General features: G+C 38.3%; 3 protein-coding genes across 3 annotated transcripts; all 3 read left to right on the forward strand.

Moving 5' to 3' along the window:
- Positions 1-670: 670 nt before the first annotated feature.
- On the forward strand, positions 671-3,779 carry LOC103443219 (ubiquinone biosynthesis O-methyltransferase, mitochondrial-like). Its single transcript, XM_008382024.4, has 9 exons — positions 671-990; positions 1,125-1,214; positions 1,417-1,495; positions 1,816-1,893; positions 2,017-2,065; positions 2,591-2,640; positions 2,719-2,868; positions 3,415-3,495; positions 3,594-3,779. The coding sequence occupies exons 1-9, from the start codon at positions 752-754 to the stop codon at positions 3,708-3,710; spliced, it is 933 nt and encodes a 310-aa protein (XP_008380246.2). The 5' UTR covers positions 671-751; the 3' UTR covers positions 3,711-3,779.
- A 723-nt stretch (positions 3,780-4,502) lies between these two features.
- Positions 4,503-8,903, forward strand: LOC103443220 (citrate synthase, glyoxysomal). Its single transcript, XM_008382025.4, has 13 exons — positions 4,503-5,119; positions 5,356-5,536; positions 5,785-5,870; positions 6,163-6,267; positions 6,388-6,450; positions 6,869-6,978; positions 7,200-7,319; positions 7,390-7,465; positions 7,647-7,720; positions 7,817-7,937; positions 8,065-8,162; positions 8,252-8,375; positions 8,498-8,903. Exons 1-13 carry the CDS (start codon positions 4,865-4,867, stop codon positions 8,627-8,629), a joined length of 1,545 nt encoding a protein of 514 aa, XP_008380247.1. The 5' UTR covers positions 4,503-4,864; the 3' UTR covers positions 8,630-8,903.
- A 1,151-nt stretch (positions 8,904-10,054) lies between these two features.
- Positions 10,055-12,420, forward strand: LOC103443221 (V-type proton ATPase subunit D-like). The gene is made up of 2 exons (XM_008382026.4): positions 10,055-10,232; positions 11,417-12,420. Exon 2 carries the CDS (start codon positions 11,429-11,431, stop codon positions 12,206-12,208), a length of 780 nt encoding a protein of 259 aa, XP_008380248.2. The 5' UTR covers positions 10,055-10,232; positions 11,417-11,428; the 3' UTR covers positions 12,209-12,420.
- Positions 12,421-12,872: the final 452 nt, after the last annotated feature.

The raw sequence follows: 12,872 nt of genomic DNA on the forward strand, positions 1-12,872 counted from the left end.
TAAAGTAGGTTTAAAGTTGGCTTTTCTACTTTTTTTCTTTTCAAAGACAAAATCTCATTTAAACTTGTGGAATAAAAAAAACATAAGGATAAAAGGCTGGTTTGAAATTGCATTTGTAAGAAGCAATTATGCTCATAAGTGTTTATTTGCATAAGTGCTTTTATTAGAAACACGTTAAATTTTTTATTAAAATTCCAAGTGTTTGCTTTATGAACAAACAACCGAAAGTGCTTCATGAAAAAATATTTGACGAATGCTTCTTGAAAATAATTTGACATGTGCTTTTTATGCTTGTTTGGAACTTAGAAGTATTTATGAAATTAATTCTTAGTAAAAATACGAGTGAATCTTGGAAAAACAATTGAAGTGCTCCCTGTAAAAAAAATACATAATTGTGCTTCTTCCAAAATGCATTTCAAGAATTTTTGAGAACTCGAAATATTTTCACAAAAAAACGATTTCAATTATTTTAAAATCAATTTCAAACAAATAGCTTACATTTTTTTCAGCTAAGCTGTCAAGGCAATCAAAAACGATTTCAAGCATTCCAGAGCAAATCACAAGTATATTCAAGCTTTAAGTATGGGCCAAAATATGGGCCAAACTTTGGGCCTTCACCGTCCCACCCAAAAGCATAAACCCAATCCCACCCAACCCAACCCAAAGGATTCTCCTTCGCCGGACGGACTCTATTTGCACTCCCTTTTCTTCTTCGTTCAATTTCACTCTCTCTTACTCTCAGCAAATCGCCATGGCTGTGGCTTTGAAGCTCCTGAAGCTACTCCGACCACTGCAGACCACCTCCACAATCCTCCACCGCAATCTCAGCCCACAGCTCTCGAGCATTCGCAGTGTAACCAGAGTCTTCTCAGACTCTCCTCTTCTAACCGAGCCCCTCCCGGCTTCACCGCCGCTAAACCCTCATTTTCCTTCCCCGTCGTCCCTGAACCAGTACGAGCTTGCCAAGTTCGCCTCCATTGCCGAAACCTGGTGAGAGCTTCTCCCTTTTAGCATACAAGGTTCAATTTTTGCACTTGAATTTGATTTAGCTGTGGTATGATTGTGAATTCATGACCAATGAGAAAGAAAATTACTCGTTAGATTAAAGCTATTGGATTTTTCAGGTGGGATTCTGAAGGGCCGTTCAAACCATTGCATCTGCTGAATTCTACAAGGCTTGCTTTCATTCGCTCCACGCTTTGCCGACATTTCGGGTAAATAGGTTTTCTTGGTGCAGTTTTAGGGATTAGTAATGTTGCCAAATTCGTAGCTGCCGAGTAATTAAGAAAGTAGATTGCTTTGGTGCCTGGCATTGTCTGCGGAAGTGAAATTCGTAAAAGGAACGATACTTTACTAACATTTTTCAAAAGCTAAATGATGATTCCGAGTATTATGTTTTGTGTTTCTGATGTTCAGGAGGGATCCGTTATCTCCTAGGCCATTCGATGGCCTCAAATTTATCGATGTTGGCTGTGGTGGTGGAATTGTTTCTGAGGTATGTTATCGTGCACCTTCCCAGGTGCATTCACTCCTCTTCACTGCACATGAACACCATGTTTATATAATTGTACCTCCTACCTGTGGTGTGCTGATTCCCAGGTGCATTCACTACTCTTCACTGCACATGAACTCCGTGTTTATATAATTTTACCTCCTACCTGTGGTGTGCTGATTCCCTATTAATATGTTCCGCATTGTACTCACTCAACATTTTGAATCCTCTTTCAGTTATGTTTAATTTAACTGATAGCTTTACCTAGCAATTGTTTTTGGTCAAGGGGTCATGTTAATATAACAATCTATAGCCTTTTTCAGCCTTTAGCTCGAATGGGAGCTACTGTGACAGGAGTTGATGCGGTTGAGAAAAATATCAAGATAGCACGTGTTCACGCTGTATGACCACTCTCTTGAACAATGGCAATTAATTTTTTTTTTTTATTAAGTATTTGTGCATGTGCAAGTACTTTGTTTCATAAAGTGTCTTAACATGCTTCTAAACATTACTCATTCACACAGGATTTGGATCCAGTGACCTCGAGAATTGAATACCAATACACTACAGCTGGTATGCGCTAAATTTGTTCTTATTCAGTGTAGTCAAGTTTGTGGTAATGGATTCAATTAGTATTTGATCTTTCATGCATCTCTTTAGAATGCATGGGTTTCCACCCTAAATGAACACATTGAATGGCTCACTATGATCGTTGATGGCATAAGTTAGGAAAACTTTACTTGGTTGCATCCACTGCATTCAAAACCTGTTAAATACAATGAGTGATACCCAGCTGATAGCCACTTAAAATGTGTTTTCTTTCTGAGACATTCCTGCATGATATAAATGGTATTTTGATTCTTTCAGTATCCTATTTGGAATCTTTGTCCCATGCAATTTACGTTTTTGTGGTGGTATCAGTAAATGTTGTTGATCCTCTAAGACATTTGACCTGTACTAGCAAATTGTGTTGTTGTGAGTTTTGTTATTTACAAAGTGCTATTATTTCAGTGCTGAAGATCGTTTGGGTATTTTTTTTTTTAATCTCAAGTAATCGTACTTTTCTTAATTGTGTTCTTCCAATTATAATATAAACAGAAAAGCTAGTTGAGGAACAGAAGAATTTTGATGCTGTTTTTGCTTTAGAGGTAAAAACTGCCTGTATGATTGTCTCTTTCTTCAGTGTTCTTAACTAATTTGGTTGTAAATTGATGATTTTACTCAAGGTAATTGAGCATGTAGCCGACCCTACCGAATTCTGCAAATCTCTATCAGCATTAACTGTCCCCGGTGGAGCAACTGTTATTTCAACCATTAACCGTTCTATGAGAGCGTATGCTACTGCCATTTTTGCAGCAGAGTATATCCTCCAATGGGTATAATTCATTATTACCTCCTGCTGTTGATTATGTGTTTTTGATCTACCATGCAACATCTGTTGCTTTGCTGCAATTTTGCCTTCTTTCTTTAACTTGGTTGTTTTTGTTGCATTCATGTTTGAAATTCTAAAAGACCTGATTGGTTTATATGTGAGTGATATGATTCCTGTTTTATTAGAACTATCCAACTGATATCGGTATATGATATTGCATATAAACTTTAGAAATTGTTGTCAATGAAACGATGCTGGGTTTCAAAATCTAAAGTATGTTTAAGTGCACTAAGATTTCTGGAAACATATCCTGAAGCTATACTAAAATTCCATATTATATCGTTGTGATTACAATTGTTACAATTCTAAGGGAATTAACTCTTATTCAATTCAACGTGTACCTCTAAAATAATTCGCTATGGAGGTGGAAGGATTTCTGTATTTTTCAGCATTTTTCTTTGAAAAATAGTTTGATCAAGTCATATTTACTCAAGTCTATTCATCATCTGTTGATAATATTTTGACTTGAACCAAATCGATTGTTTTACAGCTTCCTAAAGGTACACATCAATGGTCCAGTTTTCTCGCTCCCGAAGAACTAGCCCTGATCCTGGAGCGTGCTTCTATTTCAGTAAGCCGTAACAACTATTTCCGCCCTAGGAACTTCTGCTATTTTTACCCATGCACTTGTCGCTAACGCTTGTTTTCTGTTTGGTTGGTTTTGTGCAGGTCCAAGAGATGGCTGGGTGCGAGTACGACCCTTTGTCAGGTAGATGGTCTTTATCCGACGATGTTAGTGTAAATTTTATTGCTTATGGTGCTAAAACAATAACATCCAATTTATAATGTTAAGGAAAGAGTAATTTCCATGCTCCCCCCCTTCTTGCTTGAATGAAAATTTTGTTCTTCTTCCTAGTCTCCATTGTTTCTAATTTCTTTTTGATCTGCATCTATGGGAAAGGAAATTCCGCCATACACACAAGCATTGTCATACGTTTGCAAGGTCGTGCACAAAAGTACATGAAACGGGATGTCAAAATAGCACATGACATTGTATAATTAGTTTGACACATTGCTACTTTTGATGTTCCCGTTTTAGATACTCTTGTGTGCAACCTTAGAAAATCTGTACCGTAATACAATACTTGTGTTGTGTGTATGATGGATTTCGGAAATTTGTTTCATGTACTATTGTGCGCGACTTTAACTTCCTCAAATTACATTGTGTAGTTGGTCTTGAATGCTATAATAACACATCTCCCGGTGTAGAGAAGTCATTGTCGAAATGTGTCACCGTAATAGTAATAACTCAAGATTCAAGAATAATACGGTCAATTTATTTTAAACCATGGCATAAAATTCATTAATTTCATTCCATTCCACGTTTGTGCTTACCCCAAACACGCCCTAAAGCCGATCAAATTTTATTGGAAACCAAAAGTATCTATCAACAGTCATTACGTCATCGTATACATAGTCAATACGTCGTCGTATATTATCCAGGTCCAGTGTTCCCACCATCTAATTTTCAGAAAGCATTGAGCTTCCCGAGACGGATTAAAACAGACCGCGGGACCCACTTATCATCCTTCGCGCCATCGCATTCACTTCCCAAAATCAACCGTTCCGACCGTTAACATGAAACCTCGAGTTAATCACTGCCGTTGATTTCAGATTAACTATTTGCTTGCCGCACACGTCGCCCTGCTTTTACCAATCATTTGAATTCCTAATTTGCTTGCTAATTAACTGTTTATTCACCCAATCAAAATTATTAACTGTTTTTTAAATAATAAGATTTATTAATATATATATATATATATATATATATAAATAAATAAATAAAAGCAGGAAGAAGAAGAGACGTCTCTCTTTATTAGGCTCTCTACAAATTCTATCAGCTCTCCTCTACCATTTTTTCTCAAATCTTTCTCTCTCTAGAAATTCATCGATCAAAATCTGAAATTTGTCACAGAAGTTTGAAAATTCAAGGTACTGAAATGTCGAGGGTGATGGAATTGCCGGTGACAGCTCGCGGCCGCTTAGCTGTGCTATCAGCGCACCTGGCAGCTGCGACCATCGAGCCCTATGAGTTCGGACCCGCTCTCGAGCCGCACTGCGTGTCCGCTCAGAACATGGTACCACCGCCCGGGAACCTCCGGGGACCTTTGACCATCGTCGACGAGAGGACCGGTAAGAGGTATCAGGTCCAGGTCTCTGATGAAGGAACCGTCAAGGCCACTGATCTCAAGAAGGTATAATTTTTCTAAATTATCACTCAATTTGCTAATCTGGATTATGTTTGGTTTTCAATTTTCTTATCTGGGTATTCGTTTTTTTTTTTTCAAAATTTTCTTTGCTGGTGTTTCTGTTTGGTTGCTCGGAAAATTGCAATAAGTGGAAGGAAAGTGAAAATTTCTGTGATGGGTTTTCTGTGTTTTGAATTCGATTTAAGTTAATGGGAGAAAAATTGGTTCTTGTTAATATGCAGATCACAACAGGGAAAAATGACAAGGGGCTGAAGCTGTATGATCCAGGATATCTTAATACCGCCCCGGTTCGATCCTCCATTTGTTATATCGATGGCGACGAGGGGATTCTTAGATATAGAGGCTACCCAATTGAGGAATTGGCTGAGAATAGTACCTTTTTGGAAGTGGCCTATCTCTTGAGTAAGTACCCTCACTTGGAATTGGCCTAGTTGAAGTGAAGGTTTTCTTCTTCAACAGGAATATATACCATTACTTTGAAAACCATGTGAAGAATTTATACAACTAAAAAAAGTTCTGCGTAAAGCGGGAGCCTTGTGCACTGGGTACGACCTTTTTAGGGGTAGTCTCTCCATGTCTTTGTCATATATTCCATTTCCGTATCTCATTTTGAACTACTTTGCTTTGTCATTGCCCCTTCTCTTCTCCAGTGTATGGGAATTTGCCTTCTGAGAGTCAATATGCGGATTGGGAATTTGCCGTTTCTCAGCATTCAGCTGTACCGCAGGGAATTTTGGTACATTTTCTTTCTGATCTTCTTATAGGAATCCTGTGATTATCCTTGGATCACAATATTGGAATTTTCCATGTGATTAACTACATATCACCTTTTTCTTCATATAATAGAGATTTTAAATGTATCTTCTAATAATCATGCTACAAATACATATACGCTGTTCCTCTGGACTCATGAGTCATGGAGGTTTTTTGCCTTGCAGAAATGCATGAGTAAAATTTAATAACTTTGATTAACTTTTTTTTATTGTTAATTTGAGCCTTTTACACAATTGTCTCTTTTGTATTTGTAGGACATTATCCAGGCAATACCTCATGATGCACATCCAATGGGCGTACTTGTGAGTGCGATGAGTGCTCTTTCCGTTTTCCATCCTGATGCTAATCCTGCTCTCCGAGTAAGTTTATTCTTATTGGCTCTTTGCTGAACATGAATTTTGTCAGTCTTAGTTACTAAAGGGGTCCATTGTTCGATGCATTATATCATATCTGATCATATATTTTTATTGATAACATAGGGGCAAGAAATTTACAAATCGAAACAAGTGAGAGACAAGCAAATAGCACGCATCCTTGGGAAGGTATGCTTATTTTTGTTCTTTACTTGGACTTTCAGCCTGAGAAAATGTCGTGTGAATGTTATATATGCTTCCATTCTTTAGGTTGTCCAACTTATGCAGCCATGTACTAGCCATTTGAGTTGTATCCCCTCCTTTTTCAATTCTCAACCGATACACTCCAAACAAACATCCCCCTTGACCCCGGCCTCTGCCTCTTTCAGGCGGTGATAGCCATAACCTTCACCTACCACGCCTCTCCAAGAACCCATTGTTCAGGAATTGATAGGCCTATATAATTAATTGGGATACTTCCCCATAAGAACCAAGGGAGGCGACCTCCACCTTCACCTCCACAGCCTATAGCTACTGTCTTTCTTTTAGGTCTCTATCACTTATTTGGAATGATTAAGTTGGTATTAAATCGTTATTCTATTTCCAGGCACCAACAATTGCAGCAGCAGCTTATTTGAGATTGGCTGGAAGACCTGCGGTTCTCCCTGCTAACAACCTTTCTTATTCAGAGAACTTTTTATACATGCTAGATTCCTTGTATGTTATACTTTTACTCCATGTATGCATTTTACTGCATAACTTTCCAAATCATCTTTGGCAATCTTTTTTCCCTCTTCCCTGACGTTGCCTTTGCTGTTCTATAAAGTATATGCACTCTTCTTCTGTTTTAATTATGTAGAGTGATAATCATTGTGGAAAAATGAAATTTGTTCTCCCTCTAAACTGATTAAGGCGGGTTTCTATGTGCAAATCTACAGAGGCAATAGATCTTACAAACCGAATCCCCGACTGGCTCGAGTGTTAGATGTTCTCTTCATATTGCATGCAGAACATGAGATGAATTGCTCCACAGCTGCTGCCCGGCATCTGGCATCAAGGTAGGCATCTTAGAACCTGATTGAAATGATTCAATTCCGTTTTATAACATGTCTGGCCCTTTATGTGCAGTGGTGTAGATGTTTACACTGCTCTTGCTGGAGCTACAGGAGCTCTCTATGGCCCTCTTCATGGCGGAGCAAATGAGGTATTTTCAATGGTCCATGTTCTCATTTATTTAAGCATTTTCCTCACTCATTTCTCATGCAAACAACTGGAAGAACACTTTTAATTTGAAATAATATACTTGAGATTTTCTATTCATTAATCTTCTCGTGTTTAATTTTGCAACTAAAGTTTCTTTTTTGTTGCTGCCTGGATTATTGCAGGCTGTGCTGAAGATGTTAAATGAGATTGGAACTGTTGAGAACATTCCAGATTTCATAGAGGGTGTGAAGAACAGGTATTTAATTTCCTATATCTTGGTACTTCAGTCTGGGAAACAGGATTCATAGTGAAAGATTTATTTATCAAACTGAGCTTTTGGTTCTCCCTTCAGGAAGCGAAAGATGTCAGGTTTTGGGCATCGCGTGTACAAAAACTATGATCCTAGAGCAAAGGTCATAAGGAAATTGGCAGAGGAAGTATTTTCCATTGTTGGAAGGGATCCTCTGATTGAGGTGCATTTCTAATACACCTAAAAATTAGGAAACGCAGGAGAGAAAGCTTAATGAATAAGCACAACTTAAATTTGATGGAATTCTTAAGGTTTGAGTGCATCTATCCTGATTCCTATGTCATTTGCAGGTAGCTGTTGCTTTGGAGAAGGCTGCACTTTCAGATGAGTATTTTGCTAAGAGAAAGCTGTATCCAAATGTTGATTTCTACTCTGGATTAATCTACAGGTACTTCTCATTACTTTTCATACAAAGTAAGATTAAGTTTACTTTGCCGAGCTTGTAACTGTGAAGATGTATTGACTTCCATTAATCAGGGCAATGGGATTTCCAACGGAATTCTTCCCGGTTTTGTTCGCGATCCCTCGAATGGCTGGGTGGTTGGCACACTGGCGAGAATCCCTTGATGATCCTGATACTAAGATCATGAGACCCCAACAGGTTAGTTCCTTGCTCATACTCGAGTTTGCTTGTTCATGTGCAATTTTGGTGTTTCTATTAAAATTGCTGATACGTCTGTGTTCATCCCATTTCTTATTTTGCCAATCTTTGTGATTATTCAGGTGTATACTGGAAACTGGCTGCGCCACTACATACCGCCAAGAGAACGCATAGTACCAGGTGATGTAGACAAGCTCTCTCAGGTTTCTGTATCAAATGCCTCTAGGCGTCGTCTGGCCGGAACTGGTGTTTAGGCACTCAGTCCGAATTGTGTGAGACTTCACAGAAATAAAAATAAATTTCACAATATACCTAGGGGAGAAAGAAGTATCTTTTCATCTTTCTGTAAATTATGCCTTAAGTGAAAGCACAAGAGTTGCGGAGGCTTGTAGGTTAGGCATTATGTAGCGAAAATAACGACGCTTTGGTGGTGTTGAATTCTGAAATTTCCAGTCAGTCATCTGGTTTAATGTTATGTACGATTTTTAACTCAGTAGTCCTCAAATGGATATAGAGTTCTTTCTTATATATTTTTGGATTTTTCATTAATACTTCGCATCATTGGATGATACGGAATGAATGCCTAAGATTAAGAATAGAAGATCTAAACAAATTTGCAAATCAAATCTAATGGCTAAAATAGCTGTAATATTGAATGATGCGCACCATTGTTGTTTGTGTTTTTCTTTCTTATGACAGTCAAGCAATTAGGCATCTTTCTATCTAAAAAGGCATGTATGAGTCCTAGAACGCGTACTTGGTTTTGCGTTAAGTCTTTCATTAGCCTCAAGTACTCTATATCTTTTTTCAAAGTCTCTTTCTAAGTTTTTCTCTACCCCTTTTATCCTAAGTCGCTATCTCATGTAGCATTTTTTAACCGGAGCATCTGTAGATTTCAAGTCACACTCAAGTTTGAATTCATTCTATAAAAAACAAATAGACAAATAATATCCCCTTCAATCTTTTTTCAAATATGGCACATATAATTTTGATTAGCCCATTTGACATCGATAGTTTCAATAGTTTAGGCCTTCGAGACACTAGAACACCAACCTCAACAAATGGCTCAGTGGTAAGGGTTCATATTTTGATTTCTAAAATACAAAAAACAAGGAGGTCCCACGTTCGAGGCTTCAAACTGGTGAGTTTACTTGACTGTGGCCAGAGAGAGGCTAAAATCTCTTTGAGTCTTCCCAGTCCTCGGAAGTGGTGAATAACCGTGGCTTGCCATCAGTTGTCATCTTTTTTATAGAAAAATAAAATAAAAAGATACCCTAGAACACCTCCAGAATATGACTAACCAAATATGATACATGTTTTTTGTTTGGACAATGAGATATTTTGAGAACAAGTAAATAAGCATACGACTGTGACTAATTGAGCTAACCTACAACCCGAGATAATATGATATATATATATATATATATATATATATATTAATTGCATCAATATGTTTACATTGCAGAGAGAAATTTGAGCTAAATCACACCATAAGTCAGCTATAAAAAAAAAAAATAGTACTAAACCATTGTACTTAGCATATAGTTCATGCTTTTTTTTCTTCTTTTTTTCTCTTATTCTCCCGTTTCTAATTAAAGCGGGAAACCACTTTGGATCGGACTCCATTATTAACCCGAATACGGAAGATCCGAAATCCATTAATACACGAGAAGACAAGTTTGGGCCGCTGACACATACACAAACAATACCCGAACAAATCCATCAATCTTTTTTTTTTTTTTTTACATTTGAACTGCTCGCTCCATACACCTGACCTCTCTTTCTTCCACTCACCGGCGGCCAATTTTCGGTCCGGCGATACCTCTTCCCGCCATTAGCTGAGGCCGGTAACACCAGGTCGGATTTCTCATCTATATAATGCACTTCTGTTCTCCTTTGGTTGTTGTTTCACTCTGATTTGGATCTACGATGCTTATTTGCTTTGGATTTTGTTTGTTTCCTTGGAAAATCATGGAAAATATGTTAAAACCCAAATTGAAAGACTTGGAGTTTAGTTATTGTTGTTTTGCAAAATCATAAATTTGAATGTGATCTCGATTTTTAGCATCTGGGTACACACAGAATCAGGGGATTGTGATCAAATCATGAAGAAATTTTGACATGGACTGACCCCATACAGTTGTATTGGGATTGATTGATCATAGGTTAGCTTCATAAGGTGCAATTTCACCTGGAATTTCAGTTCCAGCCCCTCAGAATCTTTCATTCTCTTCCAGCCCTTCTCTTGTCTCTCATTTTTTTCTGTCATTCACTCCCTAGTCAAGAACCGTGCGAAATGGCATTCTAGGATTCATATAGCCGACCCCACTTAGTGGGAAAAGGCTTTGTTGTTGTTGCTGTTGTTGTTGTATTCATTCCCTAGTCACTCCTCGGCGATATCCTAGCACACACAGTTTCGGTTAAGAGTTGAATGTACGGGTTTCAAACTTTTTCGCCCGATTTGTTTGATCTGTAATGCCTCCTGTTAGCGTTTGTTATTGTGGGTTCGCTGAAGATTGTTCTAGTTTGGTTCTGCTGTCGGGTTAGATTCTGTAGATATATTGAAGATTTACTTCTCAGGATTGTAATTGTGACACTGTTTCTGTTTCGATCTCTGATGCTGTAGGCATTTGACAACAGGAAGATACTAGTTTTCTATACTCGGCTTTGTTATGCCATGTCGTGATTTTGTATATATTCTTACCGGAAAAAGAAATTCACTCCTAGTGTTTTTATGTTTAATGGATTGGGGACGGTTGGACATTTTAGGGTCCAGAAGTAGTGTGAAGTTTTTATAGGCATACCTATCAAAACAAGTCTTCGTGTTATGGGTGTAAGGTTACTAGGGAGGCTGTATGTTTTCCTTCAAATTAAGTTTGAAGAGATTTGCGTGTGTTTCTGTTATTAATTGCATCCTCTTGAGCGAGGAGGTTTTTATTATATACATGATGTTTTTACTTGCATTTTGCTATGCACTAATTGTTTACTTGCTTTTAAATGATATCCGCGAACCCTGCTTATGTATATTCTTCTTGGCTTAGATCTTTGTAATCATGTCTGGCCAAAGCCAACGGTTGAATGTAGTTCCTACCGTTACTATGCTTGGAGTTATGAAAGCTCGCCTTGTTGGTGCAACAAGAGGTCATGCTCTCCTGAAGAAGAAGAGTGATGCTTTAACAGTGCAGTTTCGTCAGATTCTTAAAAATATTGTGTCGACCAAAGAATCCATGGGAGATGTCATGAAAGACTCCTCCTTTGCCCTTACTGAAGCCAAGTATGTTGCTGGCGAGAACATCAAGCACATTGTTCTCGAGAATGTCCACAATGCCACTATTAAAGTTCGATCAAGGCAAGAGAATGTTGCTGGTGTAAAGCTCCCAAAGTTCGACTATTTTACTGAAGGCGAGACCAAGAACGACCTCACTGGATTGGCAAGAGGTGGACAACAGGTCCAGCTCTGCCGTGCTGCTTATGTGAAAGCAATCGAGGTTCTCGTGGAGCTTGCTTCACTTCAAACATCATTTTTAACCCTTGACGAAGCAATCAAGACCACAAACCGTCGTGTCAATGCTCTGGAGAACGTTGTGAAGCCTAGGTTGGAGAATACAATAAGCTATATCAAGGGGGAGTTGGATGAGCTCGAAAGAGAGGACTTCTTCAGGCTGAAAAAGATACAGGGTTATAAGAAGCGAGAAATTGAGAGACAAATGGCAGCAGCCAGGAACTTTGCCAACGAGCAGGTTGCGGAAAAGTTATCGCTGAAGAAGGGCATTTCCCTAAATTCAGCTCAGAACTTGTTGTCTGCGGAGAAGGACGACGACATCATTTTCTGATTCGGATGCTAGTTGTATATGCTTGTGCTTAGGATGTGTGATTCCGATCATGCTCCTTCGTTCTGCAGAGGAATTCTATTAATATTTAGCCGGACGGTCTTATATTCCGAATAAAAGCTCCATTCTGTTCATGTGTGTTTCTATTGATTGTGAATTATTTGTACCAAAACTTACATCAGTTCAAGGTTTTGAAATATTTGTTGATTAGAAGATATCTGGTTTGTTGTAATTAATCCCTGCACCATTTATTCGGGAGGGGAGATTGGACTAACGATATTCGAGAGGAGCGATTGGACTAAGTCACACAATAAGATCATAACTAGTTATCAAACTCAACACAAGTAATACATGTCCCTACATACACGTGAGTTGAATCAAAACTCCTCACTTGCAAGTAAATAGGAATATCATTTTATTGTAGTTAGAAATGAATTGCTAATGCTGAGAAAGTTTCAGAAAGGGGTGGCCATCAAGGAACGGGATCTCTCCGGATCCTTTTCACCAAATCCAACAATTCAGGCTTTTGAAATTTAATCCAACAGCTAAAAACATGGAGCCCCTTTAAAAGTTATAATAACTTTAGCCGTTGGATCAAATTTCAAGAGCCCGGATTGGTGAGGAAGGGATCCGGAGAGAATCCCTTTCCGGCCGCCAATCAGACTCA

This window comes from Malus domestica, chromosome 09, assembly GCF_042453785.1.
Source record: "Malus domestica chromosome 09, GDT2T_hap1".
In the NCBI taxonomy this organism is placed as follows: domain Eukaryota; kingdom Viridiplantae; phylum Streptophyta; class Magnoliopsida; order Rosales; family Rosaceae; genus Malus; species Malus domestica.